The sequence below is a fragment of the Sus scrofa genome, chromosome 9 (genome assembly GCF_000003025.6).
Source record: "Sus scrofa isolate TJ Tabasco breed Duroc chromosome 9, Sscrofa11.1, whole genome shotgun sequence".
Classification (NCBI taxonomy): Eukaryota; Metazoa; Chordata; class Mammalia; order Artiodactyla; family Suidae; genus Sus; species Sus scrofa.
Window position 1 is genome coordinate 32,888,672 of NC_010451.4, and position 25,585 is coordinate 32,914,256.

The 25,585-nt window shown below is 35.8% G+C and overlaps 1 protein-coding gene across 1 annotated transcript in view; it reads left to right on the forward strand.

The window, feature by feature from the left end:
• The window catches only part of YAP1 (Yes associated protein 1), a 113,298-nt gene that overhangs the window by 77,043 nt on the left and 10,670 nt on the right, over positions 1 to 25,585 (forward strand). Inside the window, 2 exon segments of the mRNA XM_021062706.1 lie at positions 14,119 to 14,300; positions 17,257 to 17,304. Of these exon segments, the coding sequence (XP_020918365.1) occupies positions 14,119 to 14,300; positions 17,257 to 17,304 (230 nt within the window).

Below are 25,585 nucleotides of genomic sequence, written 5' to 3' on the forward strand. Positions count from 1 at the left end.
AGCAAATAGAGACAAGCTGTTAGCTGTGAATTTGAACGAGTTTTCCTTGAAATCTGAAGTTCTATTGTGGATTGTATTTTATCTGCCAAAAAAATATAAACTGTCCCCTTTCTGACCCTTTGAGCCATGCAAACACCAACAAATGATAGGTTATTGCTTTCATGGTTGTGAAGTTTGCTTACCTATATTCCCCAAATCTGTATTTAAGAATTTACCGTTTCTCACCCTAAGTCAAATTGACCTATGTCCTTTGACATTTCAGAGTGGGAGATAACACCTCACCTCTGTGTGAGTTTAACTTCAGCACTTGCCTCCTTCAAACACCAGCCTCTTTTGGATTTCTGTTCTCTATCAAATGCTTTAGATTAATTATATTTAGAATAATTTATCAGTCCTTCACATTCCACATGAAGTTAATAAATTATCTGGATATTTTCAGGAAATAGTAACTTCTGCATTGTTCCTTTTTAATCTGATTTTTTTATTCTTTAACATTTAAAAGCCATCTCTTTACAATTTTTAAATTAAAATGTTTGTTATGTTGATTTACAGTATTAGTGTTAGGAGTACAATGTAGTTATTCAATATTTTTATAGATTATACTCCATTTAAAGTTATTATAAAATAATGACTTACTCTGTGCTGTGCAATATATGCTTTTGCTTAATTATTATATTGAGTAGTTTGTATCTCTTAATCCTGTACCCTTATCTTGTTCCTCCCTAAAAACTATATATCTGACCTAAAAACTATATTTCTTTGACATTTGTATTATTTTGGAGCACTGATTAATAATTTGTAACAAAGCATGAAGTAATGTCCCATGGCAATAAGAATTACCTGATAATTACTGACATTGAAAAAAGGAGGGTTTTTGTTTGTTTTTAAAAATTATATTAGTAATGTTTTTTATTCTGTATTAAAGTTGATGCTTGAATATTATGCAGGTCATTAAATTATTTCATAAACACTTTTTTTCCTACAGATTTTGTGCTTGCAAACATGGAAGAGTCTCAAATTTAAACATTTTCTTGTACATTGTGACTCATTTATTGTTTGACGTAATGTAGTCATATTTTCCAGTAAAAGTCCTAATGAAAACACACCAAAAAATTACAATTCCTGTTCTTCACAATGAAAAATCTACTCCAAAACGCTAATAGTCAATGCACGGATCTTTAATGTAATTTTATTATCCCTATTTATAAAGGATATATTAAATAGTGCTAGAATCTGTTTCTGGAAGTAAATGCTGATGGCACCACCGGGATGAAAACACATTTGGTCTAAATAAAATACTAGAACTACAGATTTGGATTAGAAGGTATATCTTTTGAATCTTAAAAGGAGATAATAACCTATGGTGGCAAAAACAATATGTTTTTACAATTCCTAATGCCAATTCTGTGCATAGAAATTCTGCCCATGGAAATGTTGCAGGTAATTAAAATCTAGATGTTGATTTTGATCCTTGGTTTCAAAGTTTCCCAAAACTTGCTATTAAGTCTCAAGCCAAAAGTTGTTTAGCACATCTTTCTTATCAAAGTTAAGTACTTTGCATCAATAATTAGATGGCTGTTAAATTTTTAACTGTTTAGACATTCATTAACCTTTTCCCTCCAAGACCAATTATTTCTGATGGCTGTTAGAAGTAATATTTTACTTTTGATGAAAATGCACCTAATGACCAACTAAATACCCAAGCCTGGTGATTAGAGGTAGAAAGCACTAAAGGCTGTAGAAACTAAATCTGTAATTCCTTTAATGAAGTCTTGGATAGCTAGATACCAACATCTAATCATTTGAATTTTACTGAAGCAAGTTTCTTGATATCCGCACATTAAATACAGGTTTTTTGTTTTCTTTACCCTTTTTTAAAAATCTTTGCTGGTGATCCTAAATGTCAATGTCAGTATTTGGTTGCAAACTATGTTACAATATTAATTACTTAAGGTAGGGAGGAAAAGATGTTTCTGTGTGGTTTAGGTAAAAAGAGCTGTTTCTAACTAAAACTTCTAAACAGATAAACCTCATAAAATTCGGCCCTGAAAAGGAATTTATAATTGTTCTAATAAACGTTTCTCAAAGGAGAAGGGAGGGTTTAGCAGAGTTAGGAAATATTGCCCCAAATCTGAGTTTCTCTGAGATCCAGGGACATTATGACTTACTCTGGGTTATATAGTTAAGTGACAGAACTAGAATCTGAACTTGATCTTTTGATAACTAGAATTTTAAAGAAATTTGGAATACATGGAGTTAATCTTTAAGAAACACACCTAAGTCACCAACACTAATACATGGAAAGTTCATCAGAGGGAGGAAGATGACAATGGTGAATGCGTTTACTTGTATACTGTGCTGTGACTCATCTTGAGGAAATTACCCAAAGATAATGATTTTCCAGTTACAGAATTGAAATATAAACTCTCTGATTGGAGCAGACTGTGAAGCGTTCTAGATGAATTATAATGCCTCACATCTACCTTACCTTTAAGAGATCTTCCAACCTCTGCTTTGACCTTTCCCTTTCCCACATTGCAAGGCAGCCCATTCTATTTAAGGAAGATTCTAATGACCAGAAAATGTATGTCCCTTTATTACGCAGAAATTTACTTTGTGAATACAGTTCTAATCCCAGAGTGTTCTCTTTTTAATTATGGTTTCACCAGTTTTTTCATGCATTAAGAGTTCTGCATTCTTGAGCAGTTTACTCCCCTCCTCTGGATGTCTTTCATTTTACTAGTGCCTTTTTAAATATGATATTCAGTATAATTTTTAAAAGTGTACATTATCCAGTGATAAAAATAATTACAACATTGCTCTGACCTGAAATTATGTATGCCTTCCAAAAATCTATTAGAGGTTAGCTGTCATCCTCTTTTCTATATAGTAGTTATGTAATATACTGAATTCAAATAAGTTAAATAGTGATATAGAAAAATTGACTTCAGTTGGGAATCAAGAGACCCAAGTTTTTGGATATCATTATATAACCAACTCATTCAGAAAAATACCTGACTTCCCTTGACTAAATTGGACCACATACTGAATGCTTTTAAGAATATTTCCAGTCCTTAATTAATATAATATGCTAGATTATGAATTTTTCAGTGACTGCTTTTCACCCTTCCTTAAGGTTGCTTCTCAATAGCTTTATAGATTTGAGTGCACTGAGGTTTCAGAGATACTTTTGAACTATTTATTGCACCATTTAAGTTTAGCTTTTAGCCCTCTGGTCACAGCTGGGGAATTACTTTTGAAGAGGAGACAGGGAAATCTTTCAACCTTTAATCTAAAGATAAGCCTTATCACTTAGTGAGTATGCTCAGGCAAACAAATCTGATGGGGGATGGGCAGTGCTGGATGGAATAGTTAAGTTTGGTCCACACGATCGAATATCAAACTCTTGGAAGCATATAGAAGTTTAAACATGCATTGTTATCAGGGCTCGGCTTTACTGCCTTAAAGATGGTGCATTTTTGGTATGCTTTTTTTCTAAAATTTAGAACTCCCATAAAGTTGCCATGATAGAAAGCCTGATGTAAACTGATTTGAAGTGTAATTCCAGGCCATGTGCTTAGTGAAGCCTGATTTAAAACATACTGTGGAAGATTGTTCCTAATTGTTGCCCTCGCTACATTTTTTTTTTACTTAAGAAAAGTTACTGAAATGAATATTTTATTGTGTAAGTTTATAGAATAGAAAATATCAAAATTAGTTCACTACTTGAGGTTTGCAGTTTTTTCTTTTTTTCTTTTTTTTTTTTACATTATATTCAGGAGGATAATGTCAAAATAGTTTATCAGTCATAGTGAGCATTCTCTCCTGCTCACCAAAGGTGAGTAGACATACATGAATGAAGTTAAATTGATAAGTAGTTTCTACTTGATGATGGGTCAGTGATACAAATAATTGTATAGTGAAGGAGTATTTTTCTTCACAACATTTTTCTGTGTTTACATAGTGAGTTTTTCATATAGAATGTTTAAAACTTAAAGCTTAAGATCATGATAATGATTGATAAATTTAATGGTTACTAAAGCCCTTCACATCAAACACAAGAAAACTTAATTCATTTTTAAAAGAAAATTATGTTTCAAGTTATATTTGTGCCAACTGTGCATTAATAGGAAGTATCTTACAAAAGGTGCTGGAGAAAAGAGCATTGTAATGCTACTTTTTGTGCCAATCCAGAGATTCAGATACAAGAAACAGAAAAAGAGATTATAGACTTCCTGAAGAAAAGTAAAATAGATCTCTGTTGAAATAAATCAGAATGACTTCAAAGAGGAGTGGTTCATATTCTTTGTTTTGTTTTATACTCATGTTGTTTGCTACCCTGGTTGCTGAGGTCACTTCAGAACTCATTCTGGACTTGCTTCAACTTGGAGATTCTCCTGTGCATTGCTAATAGCATCCTACTAACTAGGAGTAGAAACCATTTCCATATTTATTTACCCATTCAACAAATATTTGAGTGCCAGTTATGTACCAGTCACTATGCTAGCAATCAGGCAGGAGCTTACAAGGCTACTAAATAAATACATTATTACAAAAAACAAGGAAAGATAATAAACAAGGTGCTATGACATTACTGTGAGGTGGTCAGGAAAGGCTTTTTTGAAGAGGAACATTTAAAAATGAGAAGAAGCCAGTCAAGCTCTAGACTATCTAAGAAGGACCAGTTTTTGTGCTTATCAGTCAAAACTCAGGTAGTCATCTCTTCTAAATTGCCCTAGTAAAGTAACATTAACAGTAATAAACTACATGTAATTAGGAATAAAGCTATTATCAATGGGACTATTCATTAATCTAACATAAATAGTAGGTAGATTTTAAAATGTAATTGCCCTTCTCTTTAGACCAGTAGTTTTAAATTTTTTTTCATAGTGAAGGGAAAACAAAACAAAACAAAACCAGTTATATCCTGAGGACAAAGAGAGCTGAAAGCTGGTTAGAATGCTTCCTCCCGTCTCCTCACCTCATTTGACAACTCCTGTGCCCTGCCCCAAACTGCTTAATGAGGTGATGAGGAGAAAATGTTCTATTGGATGTTTTTTAAGCTCCATCCACAACTGTATTGTTTGAAAAATACCGTTATGATGAATTTCCATGCCAGACTTTTGATAAATGATGGCCGAGGGAAGCAGATATCAAATTGGCCTAAATAAAGATGTTTGTTGTTGATATTTTTGAACGGTTTAAAAATTCTAATATTTAGCCCAGTTTTGGGGGCCTGGAGGTTGATACTTGCGAAGGGAGAGACAGAATGTGGGAGGAAGAGATTACTTTGCCTGTGATGAGAATGAGACCTGGATTAGAGTTTTAGAGAAGGTGAACTGTTCCATCATCATACAAAATAAAACCACAGCGAGATACCCTTTTTCAGTGAGATGGCTAAAGTGAATGGCATTAATAAGTGTAGACCAGAATGTGGAGCAGTTGGAACCCTCATGCATTGCTCATGGGATTGAAAAATGATGCAGCCACTTTAGAAGACGCTTTGGCAGTTCCTCAAAAAGCTAAAACATGGAAGTATCCTATGACCTAGCAGTTCCATTCCTAGATATATTTGCCCCCAAAAGGAAACCATGTGTCCACACAAAACCCTGCACATTTGAATGTTTATAGCAACATGATTCATACTAGCCAGAAAGTAAAAAATAACATGGATGTCCCTCAGTTGATGAACAGACTAACAAGATGTAGGACGTCTGTACAATGGAATGTTAGAATACGATTCGCTGATAAAGGGGAATGGAATACTGATATGTACTATAACATGGATGAATCTTGAAAATATGCTAAGTAAAACCAGTCACAAAAGAAATTGCTTGATTCCATTTATATGGCATGTTCAGAATATGCAAATCCTTAGAAACAGAAAATAGATTAATGGTTACCAAGGACCAGAGAAGGGACAATAGGAAAAATAGTGCTAAAGGATACAGGGTTTCCTTTGGGGATGATGAAAATGTTCTGAAATTGTATTGTTGTGATGGTTATACAGTTCTAATAAAACTACAATTAAAAGGGTGATATATTTCATTATACCCTTTTTTATTTTTTTAATATCATTCCTGGCTGGCATTGTCACTTAGCTATAGCTTAATTGAATGTTAGGAAACATTTTTCATATGTTGATAGTAAAAAGGTCTATTTAGTCATTAGGTTTGGACCTTGGCCTTCTGCTTTTTTTTTTTTTTTTTGTCTTTTTGCCTTTTCTAGGGCTGCTCCCGTGGCATATGGAGGTTACCAGGCGAGGGGTCTAGTCAGAGCTATAGCCGCCGGCCTGTGCCAGGGCCACAGCAACATGGGGTCTGAGCCACGTCTGCAACCTACACCACAGCCCACAGCAACGCCAGATCCTTAACCCACTGAACGAGGCCAGGGATCGAACTGGCAACCTCATGGTTCCTAGTCGGATTCATTAACCACTGAGCCATGACGTGAACTCCCTTTTTGCTTCTTTTTTAAGAGACAGGTTTCAGGGTGAGTCAAATAATTTTCACTGAAAAATCATCATTTTATATTTAAATACATAAATTATTGTGCTGATTAGTAGCAACTTTTTGGAGACAATTCAGTCCCCTAGGTCATAGCAAAATACTTAGCCAACAGTGGCTATTTTGTATTTTGTTGTGTACATTTTAAGACTGACAAATGGTTTATTGGTTTGTGTTTTTAGAAAAGCATTTATTTTAATAAGCCTACTATTATAGGCTATTATAGTACCCTTGTAGGTATGGGAAAAACCAAAATTTGTTTCTAAATGTTGTGAACAAACTATTCTAATAGGTAAATATATAATATCTGAAACTTGGTAAATATTAGACAAAGTAAAGAAGTAAGTGCTTTCCTGTGTTATGGGAGACTTGATATAAATTAATGTTTTAAAAGTTTTATTTAGGATTTCCCGTTGTGGCTCAGCTATACTGAACCCAGCCAGTATCCATGAGGATGCAGGTTTGATCCCTGGCTCCATTTGGTGGGTTGAGGATCCTGTGTTGCCTTGAGTTGTGGGCCTAGTTCACAGATGAGGCTCAGATCTAGTGTTGCTGTTGCTGTGACTGTGGCTGTGGTATAGGCAGGCAGCTGCAGCTCAGATTTGACCCCTGGTCTGGGAAATTCATATGCCTCTGGTGCAGCCCTAATACATTTTGTGTGTGTGTGTGTGTGTGTGTGTGTGTGTGTGTGTGTGTATGCAAATGTTTTTAAATTTAAATTTATAATTAATAAATTTATTACTAGGATTGATTACTAGATCTGTAATACTTTATAATATTCTAAGGTTGAAGACATAAATTAAGCAAATCTAAAAATTGTCTGAAGTTTGAAAATTCAGATGTTTAGAAAGAACCCATGGTGATGACCTCCTTTGTTTTTGAGAAAGTGTTCTCTTATTTTTCAATAATTGCTGAGTGAATGGTTTGCTCCCATAAAACTGTCAGGACTGATTTGTTAAGAGAAACCTGAAATAGTTACTATTTTATAGTCCAGGCAGCAGACTCAATTTAAAAATACAGCATTTTTTTTTAATTCTGTCGTATTTTAGGAATTTATTTTCACTTTTACCTTTTAGAAATTTTGTAACTGGAAACTGGGATTTTGGTAGTTGATCACAGAGGGAAAGAGGTTGGTAATGCAATTCTTTTCTTTTCTAGCTGCCCTGCCCCCTTTCCCCAGGAAACAAAGCCTGTTTTGTTTCTTGCCTGCCTGTGAGGTCTCTGCTGCACCCCATGTGGGTGCAGTGCTCTGTGCTTTGTTGAAATGCTTGAGATACTCAGAAGGTAAAGAACGGGATGCTTCTGAAGAGAATAAATCCCAGCTTCAGTAGATAAACAAGGTTGTTTGAATTGGTCATTTAAGTGAGCTCTTTAATGGAAACTTGTAGCACTGCTTGTATCCATAGGTAACAGCGTTTAGGTAAACACAACCAAGTGTTCACCATTATTAGCCAGAGAGACTATTCCTACTGCAGGTTTTGTGCAAATTTCGGTTTAATTCTGTGGAGTTCTTGCTCCACCTTTTGATACCCTATTTTCCCCTTTCTGTGGTTTTTAATAGGCAAGTTTAGATTTGAAAAAGAACTTACCAGCCAGTTCAGTATGCCATCAGCAGTGATAACTGTCATTAATGATTACTGCTAATGGTCTCTAATTCTGGGAAACTGGTAGGAAGCAGAGGATGTTTACTCGTTTATTTTCATGCAGTATTGTTATTGTCCAATTAGTTTTCACAAAGACTATATATTAACTTATTAAATGCTGTATTACTTAATAAAAATCCAGGGTGGAAGGAAAGCTCTAAAGCTTTTTCTAATGTTTCTTAATAGATGAAACATTTAACAGTATATAGCTCTAGAATCTGTTTTGAAATCAGTCATGTTTTATAATTTCAACACTTCACAACTTAGTAATGGGTTATTTCCTAGAAGTTTTTAACAATTTTGATTTTTTTAATTGCTTAGAATGGAGAACATTTTTCCCCAGTAGTGTGTTTGCTCTGGGCTCAATTTGTGAGATGTTGAGTGTATGTGATAGATATATAGACCAGTCCCCTAATTCGTATTTAACTCATATTATCGAACCTGACATAGCACAATGTATAAAAAAATTTCTGTGGGGCAGTAAATATGTTGAATGCCCTACAGGAATGCCAGCAACCTTTTAACCAAAAGAGAAGGAGCTCAAGGGAAGTTGAACTAAGGCTTAAATTCTGCCACCTATTTTTTTTTTCCATTTAGATCTTACAGGAAAAATAAGTATGCATATTTTTGTGCATCATAGAATACTTCGAAACAGTGAGTGGTATGGTGGGGTAGAAGGGCAAGGAGGGAAGGAATGGGAATTTAAGCTAAGATGATTACCTGTGGTAATCTAGAAATTTAGGAAGAGCTATTTGGAAAAGGGAAGAGACGAACATTTTTCAAGCATCTGTTGTATTCCAGGACTACAATAGATGCTTTACATGTATTGCATATTATCCCCACAGTGATCCAAAAGGGCCGTGTTAATGTCCCCAGGGATAATCAAGGAAACTGAGGATTAGACGAATTGCTGAACTGGTGCACCCAACTCTAATCATGGTTTGTTTGACTCTTAAAGACCGAGTTTTTGTGTCATACTATGACAACTATCAGTTATGGATCTAGTAGAGTCGGTGACAGGTAGACACAAGCAACTGTATTAAATGAGGTTATTGATTGCCAACTCTTAGATGTTAAACTTTTTGGCTTTTTTCCTTTCTATTCCCCTGTTAGATTCTGACTGTAAACCATTATTATTAAGGTTCTAGCCATTTATACTTTGTAAAGACATTTCATAAATAAGTGTGATTTGGGTGGGGGCATGCAATAGAGAATAAGGCTTTAAACAACATAGAGCAGCAAGTCACATTTTTTGAGATCCCTTCTCGGTTTTGTCAGACAAAACATTCAAAGAGATAATCAAAAAGATGTAACTTGGCATCATAAATTTAAAAAAAAATAAATCTCTGTGAGTTAAAAGATAAAAACCACACAAAGCTGTGATCAAGGGCAGGGCTAGCGGCCAGTCAGCCAGTCAAGATATCAAGAACTCAGAGTTGTTAAGAACAAAGAAAGATACATGAAACAGGCTCAATGGTGAAAGCCAGGCCTGCAGCCGAATGCGGCCTGGCCTGGTACAAAAGCAAGGATTGACCACATGTCAAGTCACAAATTTCAAGAATCGATATACAGACTAAATTATTTTAACCACACTGCAATGAGATTAGATCCCAGTAATAAAAAAGTTAGCTTCAGGGAATTCCCTTGTGGTGGAGCAGGTTAAGGATTTGATGTTTTCACCGCAGCAGCTGGGTCACTGCTGTGGTCTGGGTTCGATCCCTGGCCTAGAAACTTACACATGCCACAGGCACAGGCAAAAAAAAAAAGTTAGCAGTCAAAAAATATGGCTTGCCTTACCAGCTATTAAAACATACTATAGGAGTTTCTGTCGTGGCTCAGTGGTTAATGAATCCGACTGGGAACCATGAGATGTCAGGTTCAATCCCTGGCCTTGCTCAGTGGGTTAAGGATCCAGCATTGCCATGAGCTGTGGTGTAGGTTGCAGAGGTGGCTCGGATCCCACGTTGCTGTGGCTCTGGAGTAGGCCGGCAGCTGTAGCTCCGATTGGACCCCTAGCCTGAGAATCTCCATATGCCACGGTGTGGCCATAGAAAAGACCCCAAAAAATAATAATAATAAAACGTATAGGTTGCAATTAAAACTGTGGTAACTAATGTAAGAGAAGTTAATGAACAGAGTAGAAAATCTAGAAACAAAATAGCAAGTATGGAAATTTAGTCTATGATGATGGTGACTGGGCAAAGGATACACTTTACATGAGTGGTGTTTGTACTAAAGGTTAGCCATGAAGAAAGATAAAATCAAATCCATTACGTACACCAGGGTACATTCCAAATGGCTGAGGTTGAATTTGCCAAATGAGTATGTAAAGTGGAACCATGTAATTTTTGAATTAGAAAACTGATGAATTCGTCTATCATCTTGGAGTGGGGAAGATGGCTCAAATTTTGAAAAAGATTGATACACTTAACTATTTAAAACATACACTTTAATGTGGGAGAAAAAAATAAGCAAACTGAAAATACAGAGGATGAACTAAGGGAAATTATTTGTTACTTAGATATTGACAAAGGTTTTCTATCTCTGGTATATAAAGATTGTCTAAAATAGAGGAAGTAAAGACAAATAACACTGTAAGAAATTATATGAATGCAATTCATGTAAAAATGTGAATGGCCCCTTTAAAATAATTATTGATTGAACTCTTGTAGTAAGGCCTAGAGAAATAAAATCATACTGAGAAACCATTTTTCATCTTTCATATTAGCAAAAAATCCAAAAGTTTGGCAACAAAGTACAGCCCCGATGTGTGGGAAGAAGAGGAAGATTTGGTGATATTACTTAAATTTTCAGCCGTTGACTTAGCAGTCTCTCCCATATAGGATTCTACCCCAAAGATGGTGGTAGAAATGTGAAATTATGTATGAGCATATTCTATATGGTACTCTGTAGTAATAATGAAAATCTAATAGGAAATTGGCTGAATGAAATACTAATCAGAAAGATTAGTAAGAAAATGGGGGGGGCTCTGCTGCTTTGGAGTAGTCTCAAGGATGTCATTAGAAAAAAAGCAAAAGTGAAGTTAACTATTCAGAGTATGCTACCTAATATCTAAGAAGTATGCTACCATATCCATGTCTTTGCGTAGATTTTTAAAAGAGAATAAAGTAGCAACAGTCAGCTGTTACCAGTTGGGGGCAGAAGGGTGGTAGATGGTAAGTAAACAAAGTGTCTAAAATTCAAAAGCACAGTGTCACAAGCGAACCTGTGTAGTGAGTTGGCAGTTGAATCACACAGAGAATTATTATTTCAGGTGACTTTTAACCACAGTGATTTGGCTGGATAAACTTAATGAAATAGCTTAAGGACAAATAAATCAAACCTTTAATAGTCATTTGTTGATCATAACTTCACTAACTTCGTGTTATTTTGAAATAATTGCATCTTATAGAAGGGTAATACATATTAATGTCATTGGAACCAAGTCTTTTAGGAACCAAGTCTTTTAGCGTAAGACAGAAAATCAAGATCAAGGAATCCAAGTAAAAACCCTGAGTGATACATACTGAGATTATTTATGGGTAAAATGCTGTATTATTTGCTAAAAAATAATTGAGGGAAAAGCCAATGAGAATAAATAAAAAACAAAACTAGCTATGTATTTTGTTTTTTGTTTTTTTTGTCTTTTTGCCTTTTCTTGAGCCGCTCCTGCAGCATGTGGAAGTTCCCAGGCTAGGGGTTGAATCGGAGCTATAGCCGCTGGCCTACACCAGAGCCACAGCAACTCAGGATCCGAGCCATGTCTGTGACCTACACCACAGCTCACGGCAATGCCAGATCCTTAACCCACTGAACGAGGCCAGGGATCGAACTGGCAACCTCATGGTTCCTAGTCGGATTCGTTAGCCACTGAGCCACGACGGGAAGTCCCCAGCTGTGTATGTATTGGCAGTTAAGAAGCTAGGTGATAACTACATGAGTATTCATAATCTGTTTTTGTACTTCTCTGTATGTTTATGAAAATTAATTTTTAAAATTTTGAAAGTATGTTTGAGAGCATAAAATGCACTGCTAAATAACTTATGAGTTAAGTGGAAGTTACTAGAAATTACAAATATTTGGAATAGAGCAATCACAAATTATAAGTACTATTTCAAATGTAATGCATGTGGGAAAAACAGTAGTTGAAGGTAAATTTATTGGCTTAACTGCTCCAAGAAAAGATTTCAACTAAATATTAAGTTCAACTCAAGAAGTTAGGGGAAAAAAAACTAGAGAGGGGTAAAGAAGGAACAAAAATGCCATCACCTTATGTTAGTAGCTCAGTAGGTCAAGTTGAACTAAGGCCTTCTGAGAAGGGGTTGGTCTGTAATTTTCCTTTCTTACAATATCCTTGGTTCTATATCGAGGTTATGCTGTCTCATGAAAGAAGTGGTCAGTCTCTGGGGAAATTGTTAAGATTTCTGTAGTGTCATTTCTTAAATAGTTAAATGTCTGCTTCATGAATACTCAATTAAGAAACGTTTCAGTGGTTTTTCAACACGAATTTGGTCCCAAGACCCTGTCCCGTGTTCTAATATATACGTTATTAGGATACTGCTCTGGCCCTGAAGTCAAATTTGTTAATACCGAATTACAATCAGGTGAGAAATGTCAACAGACAAAATGGAAAGTGCCCTGAAGGAAGATGATTTTTAATGTGCATGGTGGATTCAGAAAGGCTGTGGAGGTCTGCTGCAGTTGCCTCCAAGAAGAGTTGTCATTTACCAGGCAACTTCTGTGATACAATAGAGGACATGTGAAAAACCACCACAAGGAGTTTGCTGCGTGGCCAGGAGCCAATAAGTCAGGAGCTGTCAGCGAATGTCATTTCAGATTTTGAAAATGTCGTTTTCAGTAAGGTTCATAAGAGAGATTGGTCTATAATTTTTCTTTCTTTTAATGTATAAGGTACAGGAGTTATGCTGGTCTCAAAAGTGTAGTGAAGTTTACTTTGCTATTCTTCTTCCTTAAATGTTTGTGAAGTCCTTTAGTCCAGATACTTTCTTTGGTCAGTATGTATTAAACATTTAATAGAAATAGTAACCCGAAATTTCACCTTCAACAGTTGAATATTTGTCTGAAAAGGTTATATATCATTCTTACTGATATTTTTACATAATAACGCTTCCATCTACTCACTGAAGGTTACCACAATCCTGTCCGATCAGTGTTGGGTCAGTGACAGAAATTCACTAGTATGAGAATCCAGTCCATTCCTAATTATCATATGGTGTGTTACAGATTCAACTGAAAAATACAGCCCAGCATGACTACCTGGGCAGTATTGGGGGTACAATGTTGTTGAATAAGACCAGTCTCTGCTATCCAGATCTTGCAGCCTTGTTTTATCATGAGTATGCATGGGATCAGTTTTAATGTACTTGATTTATTAGAGGTATATTTAAAGATTAATAATCTTGAACTTTATTGCTTAGGATACTTTGTCTCAGTTGCTTTGAGAGATTTATTTTTAATGTATTATATTTTATAATTAGCAATGCATTCACATTATTCAAACTTGAGAAGTTATTTTTAAAAATGTCTTTCTTGAAACCAGTCCTTTAGTCACCCAGTTCCCCAGCTCCAGAGCCAACAAATGTTAATTGTTTCTTGGCTGTCCTTCAGTTCATATTTCCAGATATGCATGTAACATATATCCCCCCCCTTTTTTTTAATGCTTTCTGTTCTGTATTCTGCTTTTAGCATAATATGTCTTAAGACTGTTCCATGTTATTGCCTGTTAAAGCTACTTCTTTCTCTTCTCTTATGGATGCCTTGCATCTTATGGTAACAACAAGGATGACTTAAATGATAATAAATTAACGTAACCATTGTACTATAGGTACATTTTTAGGTTATTTCTGGTCTACAGAAAAGGCATGTTGAATATCCCTGGTTGGTTTTGAATAACTAAATATCCTTTTCCTTTGCTAGTTTTTTAGGATAGATCTTCTATTTCATTTCAGCCATGAACCAGAGAATCAGTCAAAGCGCTCCAGTGAAACAGCCCCCACCACTGGCTCCCCAGAGCCCTCAGGGAGGAGTCATGGGTGGTGGCAGCTCCAACCAGCAGCAACAGATGCGGCTGCAACAGTTGCAGATGGAGAAGGAGAGACTGCGACTGAAGCAGCAAGAACTGCTTCGGCAGGTGAGGCCACAGGTTAGAGACCAGCCTTCCACTTTGGGGGTTTTGTTTTCCTACATGAAATGGGCATGTTTCATTTTGGCACTTATTAGTTACTGAGGAATGTTGTTTCTCTAAAACCAGAGTGGCACAGAAACATTCTGCCCAGCTCTGTCCTTGTCTTAGTTTCTTGACTGGCCTTTGGACAAGGGGGCTGTAATTTGTATCACAAAGAAAGAGATGTTTTGGCCTTTAGTCATTGGAGTCAAGCAGAAATTGAAGGAAGCAAGGGTAGTACTTTTCCTCAAATATCCAGGCATACCTCAGAGATATCACAGGTTAGTTCCAGACACAACAATAAAGCATTACAGTAAAGCAAATCACACAAATTTTTTGGTTTCCCAATGCATATGAAAGTTAATGTATATACTATATTAAATATGCTTCTAGATCACCACAATAAAGCAAATATTACAACAAAGCAAATCAGATTTTTTGGTTTCCCGGTGCATATGAAAATTAATGTATACACTACACTAAGTATGCACTAGTGTATACTTAGTGTATACCTAATGTTTACACTGTGCTATAGTTTAAGCGCAATAGCATTTGTCTTAAAAAAAAAAAAAAAACCAGTGTGCATACCTCAGTTTGAAAATACTCAACTGCTAAAAAATGCTAACCATCATCTGAGCCTTCAATGAGTCATAATCTTTTTGCAATGGTAACATCAAAGACACAGATCACCATAACAAAAATAATAATGAAAAGGTTTGAAATATTGTGAGAATTACCAAAAATGTGACATAGAGGCATGAAGTGGGCAAATGCTGTTGGAAAAATGACACAGATAGACTTGCTTGATGCATGATTGCCGCAAACCTTAAAAATGTGTTTAAAAAAGAAGTGCATTGTCTGCAAAGTGCAGTAAAATGAGGTATGTCTATACATAGAATAGTAAATTGCTATATATCTAAGGATTTCACTAAAGGGAAACCTTTGAGACATCACTTGGAGAAACCTCTGTTACTTTAAATGAATTATTTGTCCAAGGGAATACACCAGTATGATATTTCTCAAATATGTTTTAGTATTGCTTAATATAAGATGTTTTATTTAAACATAATACCGGCTATCCCAAGTTTAAAAGATTCCAAAGTACCTTAAAATTACCTGCTTATGGATGTTATTTCATGTCGGGAACAGTAGGTGCTACCATTAGAGAGTCGGAAACCCTTTATGACCATTTCTATCAGTTTTCTTTCATAAATACTGTTGGTCATTAAGTTCCATGAGAATATATAATCCCTCATCTCAAAATGAATGTTTATCTTATTTCATAATAATAAAATCTAAGTTCAGATATTGGGGGTGTGATCTTAACAGAGCAGTGTATTAAATGTTATATATATGTAAATATTTTGGATAATAAAAACATAGTGTGATTTTGAAAGTGTGCAAAAGGAGGAAGGTACAGTGAAAATAATATCTCCTTTTCCAGTTCTCTAGTTCTCTTTTCTGGATATAAATAGCTATCAATTTCTTATATTTTTTTTTCCAGAAAAATTCTCTCTGTTAGAAATCATGAAATTCATGTATCTATACTATTTGTCCCTAGCTAAATCATAGGATACTAAGGGTAGGCATTAAAAATACCGTTATACTCTACATTTCTGTTGCTAGGATGTAGATATTTGAACAGGTACTTTTTTAACACAAGGGTTATTTTTTAATATTGTTTCTTGAGTGTTAACGGAAATACAAGAACTTGATAACAGTCATTGAACTCTGATTTGGAATTTGAAGAACTGGTCCCTAAGAATTAAACTAAGCCATGGAATCCCATAGAGCCACACCTCTTAATTGTTTGTGCTATCAGTAACCTGTCAGTGTAATTCTAGTGTGATAGGCACCGAAAGTGAGTGCGAGAAATGATGCCAGCATAACATGTCAAGAAGTGGTCTTGAAAGAAATATTTTTTTCATCTGCCTTTAAGAAGGTAGAGACAGGAAACACATTAACACCGTTTGCTGTATCTCTAACTTTTTAATAAATGACTGTAAAGGAAATATATTTTTCATTTAAATAAAACTTTATCATTGAAGCAGGGTAGCACCATCAAGAATATAATTACATAGCTATTAGAAGAAATAAAGCAATTAAAGGGTATGTTTTACACAGTCTGTTTTTCTTGCTTGCTTTTCATTTTGTTGTTACTGAGTACTCGATGGTGTAAATAAATGTAATTTGACATATGAATTGAAGACTTTCAAAACCAAAAAACCTTATTAACAAACATTAAGTCTAGGAATGGCCATCTGTCATTTTGTTGTTGCCATTGCTCAGCCTCTCCCCACCCAGTGGGCAAAATGCTGCTACTTATAAAACTCTTCATTCCAAAGAATTTTTCTAAGTCTTATTCTCACTCTTACTCTGGGTGATGGGTCCTGAACGGAATAGCTTCCTTTAAGGTTAACTTCTTTGTTTCTTCCTTACTACCTATTGTGTTGCCTTTTCCTTTGTTGAAGTGACAGACCTGCTTTATTCTTATACTAATGGTCTATTTTTTAGGATTTTTGTTTTTGTTTTTGTTCTTTAGCAATCAGTATACATTCTTAGTCTTTTGGCTTCCTGTGAACTTCTTCCATTGACAGTTTCTCTTATCACTGAAACATCCAATTATATTTTTCCTGCCTCATCTCATACCCAGAAGTAAAGAACCTACCTGACTAGTATCAGGTTTTATTTGAATCCTGATACCTAAAGTCTTACTGTCCTATCCTCAGTGCTGTGCAAAACTTCTCAGGTCTCCGTTTGTTGTGTGGTGACTGTTGGCGCTTGTCTTCCTCAGTCTGCTTCTTGGGCTAGCTTGGGAATTCTGTGCTATGGTGATATGTCTGGATACAATTTGTAACTCAGCCTACACAGCCAAACTATGTGGCTTAAAATAATTTTTATCCATCTTATTTTTCACTCTTAGGCAATGCGGAATATCAATCCCAGCACAGCAAATTCTCCAAAATGTCAGGTAGGCTCTTGTCTGATGTTTTAGTATTGAAAACAGATATTAAATTAGGAAAGAGAAAAATTGTGCTCCAGTGGCCTGTCCTCACTGAAGATTAGGCCAGAGTGACTTTGAGCCATCTTTCTGCCAAGCTACTTAGGTTAACATTTCTGTTCCTGGAAAGTTTACCCTATCTGCTCCCTCCCCTGCTTCTCCCAGAGAGCTTCCGGTATTCACTTTGAATCTGTGGAGGTCCTTTTTTATTCCACATTTGAGATTATTGTGTACATCCTATCAGCTTTGAAGTGTGCCTGATTTTTATTTGCATAGCCTAAAATAGTCCTTACAGTGATTTCTGGAAACTTATAATTCAAACAATAGCAAAGGTAGCATAGATTATTTACTTGAGTAGGCTACTTTAGGAAATCTTATTAAGAGTTAGAATGATAACTACTAGGAAAAGAAAGTTCTTTCTGGTGAACATTCCAAAGAAAGAATATCAAAATTATCAGAAGAGAAAAGGATCTATCTGAATACTGTCCCAGGTTTCTTTGTTGGCTTTTATCAGTATTTCTCCCTGATGAATCCAGGGAACACTGATTGCAAAGGTATCGTATTTAGATGGAAAGATTATGGCCATTTTTTCCTTCTATAACACAGGCAGTTTCTTCTAACTCGTGGCAGGAATCTCATCCTTGAAACCAAAGAGATTCTCTGTGTTCAAGATTCACAGATTTGAAGCAATTCAAAGCTAGGGGATTATTGCACCCTTCTCAGGTGGGCAGAGCAGCCATGAAACACGTAGTACTCTATGTAGGTCTCCGCAGTAGGGCAGCAAGTGCATTCTCTTAGAATCAGCCGTGGAAGTGGGAATTGGCAGAACTCCTCTCATTTTGGATGCTGTTAACTTGTCCATTGGAGCACCAGATAGAATCCTCATAGAGACCAGTTAACTTTGTGAGAGGAAAAGCTCTCTTTATCTGTCTCATAAATAATCTCCCTAATCAAGAAATCAAGTACGGGAGTAACTCATGAAAGTCATCTTGCTGAAGCAGAGCACAGACGTTCTTTTTTGTCTTTTTGGACCTGCGCTCACGGCATAGGGGGTCAAATTTGAGCTGTAGCCGCTGGCCTACGCCACAGCCACAGCAGTGCCTGATCCTTAACCCACTGAGTGAGACCAGGAATCAAACCTGCATCCTCATGGATACTAGTCATGTTCATTGACCACTGAGCCATGATGGGGAACTTCAGACATTCTTATGGTGAGGGCCACAAATACCACACTTGACTGGGAAGAACACTGTAGTATTGGATCTTATAAAATGAAGATGTCTTCCCTTGCCTTTTTCTCTAAAGTGTTCCTTTTATTTGTGATAAATAAAGTGGAAACTAACATAAGAATAGAAATTAACTCAAATGAGTTTCAGGATCAAGCAAAAAGTTCTCCATGCTCAAAGTGTTTTGAAATTGTTTCCTTTTTACCCTGAGATCTTAAACTTTAAATCTGAAAAATAAATACCCCCAGGTCTATATTTCATATATCAGTGTAAGTGCAAATAGTTTTTCTCATTAATATTATCATCAGGAATTTTTAGATAAATTTTTTTTTTTTTTTTTTTTTTTGCCTTTTTCTAAGGCTATACCCGCAGCATATGGAGGTTCCCAGGCTCGGGGTCTAATGGGAGTTGTAGCCACCGGCCTACGCCAGAGCCCCAGCAACGCCAGATCAGAGCCGAGTCTGCGATCTGCAACACAGCTCACGGCAACACTGGATCCTTAACCCGCTGAGTGAGGCAAGGGATCGAACCCGCAACCTCATGCTTCCTAGGCGGATTCGTTAACCACTAAGCCATGACGGGAACTCCCTAGATACTTCTTTTAATAGTAAAGCTTTAGAAAAAGTAAGGCTTAATAAATTAAATTTTATTATATTTGTATGGTATTAAAACTAGAGTTAATTCCTTAATTCCTTAGATTTGTCTAAGCCATAGCAGGAAACCAGAAATAGATTTTATAAAGGGTTTTATAAAATCAACTTTGTATATGTGGACAATAAAATACTGACTTGTTATATGAGTTTTGATTGTCATTGTATTGACCTGACGCAATTGTGAAAATGTATGAAATTCTAGTATAGGTCTAAGTTTGGAGTTGCTCAAATCCATGAAATCCGGTGGTGTCTGTATTGAGCACACATTTGTTTTTCTCATCTTATATATTTTCTAGGTGATCTTGAGGTAGATGTCAGGAAAAATTTCACAAAGAAGGGGTCATATCTTAAGCGAAAATGGCTTTAAATAAGGTTACTAAGATATTCAAGAAAGCCAGAAAGTGCTTTCCAGTCTCAAAGAACAGTTTGAAGAGAAAGGAGTGGATCCATTCAGTATTTGAGTGCCAGGCAGTCTTGTTCAAAGTTGTGCAAGTTTGGGGGGTTTAGTTTGTTTGTTTTCTACTTTTCCAATAGAAATTAGTACATATGAGTTAATAAACCATGTGAAATCTGTGACATTATTTTTATAATTATATACTCCCATTTGCTGTGAGCTATTGGAAGGTAACAAACTTGTAAATGTTTACAGGTTTCTTGTTTCAAAAGCTGTCTTTAAGTACTTCTTATTAGGATTAACAAAACATGTCTACATTACAGAATTCTCTGGCGTGTAAACCAGTGTCATTACGGGTGACGTTAATGCAAAATTCTGAAAAATTAAGGCAGCTTTAAAGGCATAAGCATACTCTTAGTTAAAAATGGGAAATTATTACCTTTATTTGTTAGGATTTATTTGCAGAATTTTGGGAAAAAACTTATAGAGCTTTTAATTTTGAAATTTCACTTGATTATTCACTGTTTTATACTTCTAAAGCATCAATTGCTATTCTTGGGGGGGGGGAAACTTTTTAAACTATAAACACCATCCTTGCTCCATGAGATTGAACATTGCATGTACTGCTCAATTTTCTAAGTGTATCTCTTTCTAACACATGGATTTCTCCTTTATGACTGTAGAGAGAGAATGGGTTAGGAGTGCATCCCAGCTTCTGTTTCAGAGTCTTTTGAAACTAACACTTTGAGGAAAGATAGTTCCCCCTGAGTATGAATGTTTTTACCTTCTTATATGCTTAAGATTGTGGTTCCCAATGCCTGTGGTTTCCGGATACCTGTGAGATCAGCCGAAACTCTGCAGCCTAGCTCATTCATGGTCTGTGGTCAGTAGCTTTCTTCCTCTCCCCATTCTGGTCAAGTCAGTTACCTTTCTTCAGCCAAGTGTACTCTTCTGTCTCATTGCTATGGTTCCTTTCTTGAGCTTTGCTCCATAATGAGTACCTGACTTTTCCCCTTTCCGCTTAGTGATTAAGATTCTCCATTCCCTTCATAAGGCCTAGGTCCAAACTCATCCCCAAGTGCCCTCATCAGAATTCTTGAAACTACCCAAAAATTGAAACAAGACTGCTATGTATAGATATCTTTATTTCTGAGCAAATGATTGCTATAATCGTCATAGAAATTATGGCTATAAATATTTTGCAACTAGTAAATCTTGTGTAGTTGCCATTCCTTCTGGGTAGTAATAAATACACACCAGGTTCAGTTACTGGTTCAATGAGGGATAAAAAAACACACAGTGTTCATGTTGAGGGTATTGTACTACACTGTTAGCCCAAAATGATGAAGAGATTCAGATGTGTCCATAGTTTTAGTCAAATAGAGCAAAATAATACCCCTATTCAGAGCCATGTGAAAATAATTGCCACAAATTTTGTTTCTGTATTTAGTAATAACAAAGGTTTGGCTTTATTCCCTCCAGACTGTCTTTTATGTTACCATATGCTACAAAAGCTATTTTAGAATCCATTTAACACCTTTTCCAAGATTCTCTCTCTTCTTTTGAAGTCCTAGTATTGAATAAATCATAGATTCAGTTACATGTTTTCCCATGAATGTTTTGTTTTATTTTTTTATTTTAGTTTAAATTTGTTGAAATATAGTTTTATTTTTAATGGACATTTTGAAAACTTTGTATGAAAGGGGAGGAGTTTTGACTTCACACCCTGCATGCTCTAATAGATTATCTCATTTGTTTTATTCATTAAGGTCATGATAATTTGAACAGTGCTATATATATTATATATATTTGACACCATAATTACATAACACAAATTACAACAGAACAATGTAAATCAACTGCAATAGAAAAAATAAAAACCTTAAGGAAGAAGAAGAAGAGAAGAGAAGAAAAATGGGGGGGGGGGGGATTACAAAAGACCTAACTCTAGAGATCTGTCAGAGGTGCTGAATCTCAGGATAATGCTGGGAACACCAAATTGCATATCCATTTTGGATATCACTTTTCAGAGTTTAGGACTGTCATATAGTTTGGGGATATCATAGCTATCCATGGACACACATTTTTTAGTCAAGAAAGTTCTAAAGTTAAATACTTTGGCGAATAGCACAAATAATTAAAAAACAAAAAGGAGTTCCCATTGTGGCTCGGTGGGTTAAGAACCCGACTAGTATCCATGAGGATGCAGGTTTGATCCCTGGCCTTGCTCAGTTTGTTAAGGATCTGATTTGCCACAAACAGTGGTGTAGGTCGCAGACGCAGCTTGGATCCAGCATGGCTGGTGCTGTGGCATAGGCCAGCAGCTGCAGCTCTGATTCCACCCTTAGCCTGGGAATTTCCATATGCTGCAGGTGCCACCATTAAAAAAAAAAAAAAAAATTAAGAAAAATATTTAAAAATCATTCTAAACACTGGCTAATGTTTTAATAACTTCCAATGTAATGAAATATTCTGTGACCGTTTACAGCTATCTTAGAAAATAGGCTATGGCAAAACCTATCTGTAACAGTTGGGGAGAAATAGCTTCCCCCCCCCATTTTTAGAATTATTGACATAAAGTGCTATCACTGAGAGAAACTGTTTAAAAGATGCATATTTTTAGAGTTGTTCTCCATTTCTAAACTTGGATTTCTAGTTCACTAAACTACCTACTGTAAGGGAATTGATTGGGTTGAGGAGGGTAGACCTTCACTTGTGTGCTATATATTCAGAAATGCTGCACTTTTCCATAATATTTGCTAAAGATAAAATTGTTTTAAGAAAGTAAACATTAATTTTATGGACTTCTCTATCGGTAGAATCATACTTAGTCACCTGGCGTGATTATTTTGAGAGTCATTCACGTTGTACATAGTTCATTCTTTTTATTGCCAACTGGTATTCTATCATACAAATAAATATACTACAATTATTAAATCTGTTCACCTGTTGATGGACATTTTGGCTTGTGTCTAAATTTTGACTTTGTGTGGACATATGCTTCCATTTCTCTTGGATACTCTTAAGAATTTAATAACCTAAAAAGTTCCAAATGTTTCCAGACTACTAACTTCTAGTGCCTTACTCCTTATATTTCTCAATGATAAGAACCAAAGCATTGATTTTATATGAGGCCAAAATACTTTACTACCAGATACGTATTATCTTAAATTATCTTTTTTTACCCTATGGGAAATGATACTGCTGTTTAAATAAGAAGAGGGAAATATAAAAAGGATCAATGGCTCATGGCTGGTTCCTGAGTCCATAAAAGTCCCCTGTATGAAACAGGCAAATCATGGTTTCCTTTCTAAACTGTCCTGGAAAGTTCCCTCCAGACCAAGCTGAGACCATCAGTTTTACTTATAGTGGAGATAGCTCTGACTGCATATGTGTCCCAGATTAGCTAAGATTTACAAGCTCAATGGGAAAAGCCACCACATTTTTGTATTATTACAGAAGAAAATGAGCTAAAAATACTTGCTTCCTTCAGAAAAAGTTAAATTCTCTTAAAGAACTCTTTGACCTTTGAAATACAGCAGCATGATTAAATTTTGGCTGAATTTCCTATAACTTGCTTACTTCTCCATTTTTGAAAGTCTGTCAGACTATTCATTCTGACTACCTTTGGGAAAAGAGAAGCTTAACGAATTTGTATTTTTAGCTCAGTATTCTAATTTTAGGCATTTGTTCAGGGTAAAAAAACTCCTTGGAAATAGACATAACTTTCAACATGAAATATTTCAACTGAAATCCGTCTTTGTAGACAGTCCAATTATGTCCCAAGGCTAATTTTTGAAACAACTCTGCCAGATTTATAAAGTTACAAAATGTTCACGTTCATCCAAAATGTGTTTTGATAAAATTACTTTATTACAATAGAATGGGTTTATTCTACATAGGTATGTATAGCTATATATAGGCATTATTTTTAAATATATATGAGAAAGTTTATGTGCTATTTTTATTTAAAAATTCAGATTATGTAATTTCCATATTTATCCATTATTAAAATAATTATTTTTCTCTAAAGTCACTAGCAAAAGGTATGTACATTTCTGAAATAAATTTTCAATATTTCACTTCTGAAATTACTAATTTTTATGCAGTATATTCACATTCACATTTACAATCCTTGGCTCAGAATACAAGGAATTATAAAAGTTACTCACATTGAAAACCCATGATTTAACTATTCCTCTCTGGCAGCAGGACAGCTTAGGAAGGAACTCTCTCAGTTAGCTCTGACTCCAAAAAATAAAAAAAATAAATAAAAAATTAATGATTCGGGGAGAGGGATGCCAATTCAACTTCAATTACTTAAAGCAATGTTGTCTTTAGAAAATCCTGAACTATGTAAGAATGTGCCCATTTTTGGATAATATGTGTAAGTTGTTGCATATCACTTATATATCAGTAAAACTTCTAAAATTACATAAGGCATCTAATTAACATTGGATGGTTGGTTTTCGGATTTTTGTTTTTCTTCCAACTAGAAGTTTCAGAACTGAGCTAAATATTCATACCTGGTATGTGGGTTCTGTAATGTATGTGTATATCATTTGTATCATTGGCCTTATCACATTACATATGTTTTCATACCTGATTCTTCACTATTTGATTGATAATGCTAATACCATCCTGCCACCACCAGCAGTAAATAAAGTGGCTTTTTTTCCCCCTTGATCCTTTCAGTTCGGTTAAGCAAATCCCTCGGTTAGTTACTCTTTACTTGTGGCTCAAATGTGGATTTTATGAGAAGTATATTTCCATAGCCCGTCAGGGGGTTGGCTGTCTTCTTAAACAACTTGGAATGATTTGCTGCCCTTTTTTTTTTCTCTTCCTTTTTTGGTGCTGTACTCATGTCATGTAGAAGTTCCCAGGCCAGGGATGGAACCTGAGCCACAGCAGTAGCAATGCCTGGATTCTTAACCTCCTGAGCCACCAGGGAACTCCTGGTTTGCCTTCTTATTCACATTCCTAAATTACCTTTGTTCATAAATATGGATAGTTGGTTCAATAAATAATAAGAAAGAAAAGTGTTCTAGTCAAGAGAAGTGTATGGAAAGACGTGGTGCCAAGAGAGAACATGTCAGATTACAGACCTGCAGTGAATGCACCGTCACTGTTTGAAAGTCACTTCTCACTTTGTAAGATGAAAGTGCAGGGCATCAAAGACAGAAGATACAGAGAAAACGAGCAAAATGGATCCCCAGAAGCTACTAGGAGTGTGGGTTGGCCTAGAACAGGAGGAGGAGGGAGGAAACCCATTTTCTGAGATTGGAAAGAAAAGTAAAGGTGAGTATGAATGAAGATGGCTTTGGGGGAACAGAAAGGGATGGTAGGAGGATCCAGAAAACTACAGATTGTGTTTGAATGAGAGAGAGATGGAAGAGGGCTTGAGTGATGGGGGCTTGAAAGAATGCCAGATCTGTAGTAATAACCATGAGAATGTGACCAAAACACCCTGCCCCCCCCAAAAAAAACCCCAAAAATAAAAAAATTAAAACAATGAGTGGTACTGAGGGCCCAGCCAAGGCCAAAGACTATTAATTTGTAAGTCTGGATAGTTGTATGATTTTTCTGTAGCATTTCTTAGCAGTCTCAGTATAGAAATGAAGCAAGCATATTTTTAGTATTGATTCATGGCTGGAATTTTCTGTGTTGAAATAAAATTATGTGAGTTTTCTGCTGGCTGAGTGGTTAAGGATTCAAATGTTGTCACTGCTGTGGCTGGGATTCAATCCCTGGCCAGGAACTTTTGCAGGCCATGGGCATGGCCAAAAAAAGAAAGAAAATTGTGCATATCAGCAATCTGAAAGGTACTCATGTATGTTTAAAATGATCAGCCCTGAATTCAAGCTTGTAGGGACGGAGAGCCAATAGGCTGGAATAGTAGGAGGTAGAAGGAACTGAAAGAAAAGAAAAAATACAGTCCCAGAAAGTAGAATTGAGTACCTGTGAGATTTCTGGGGATC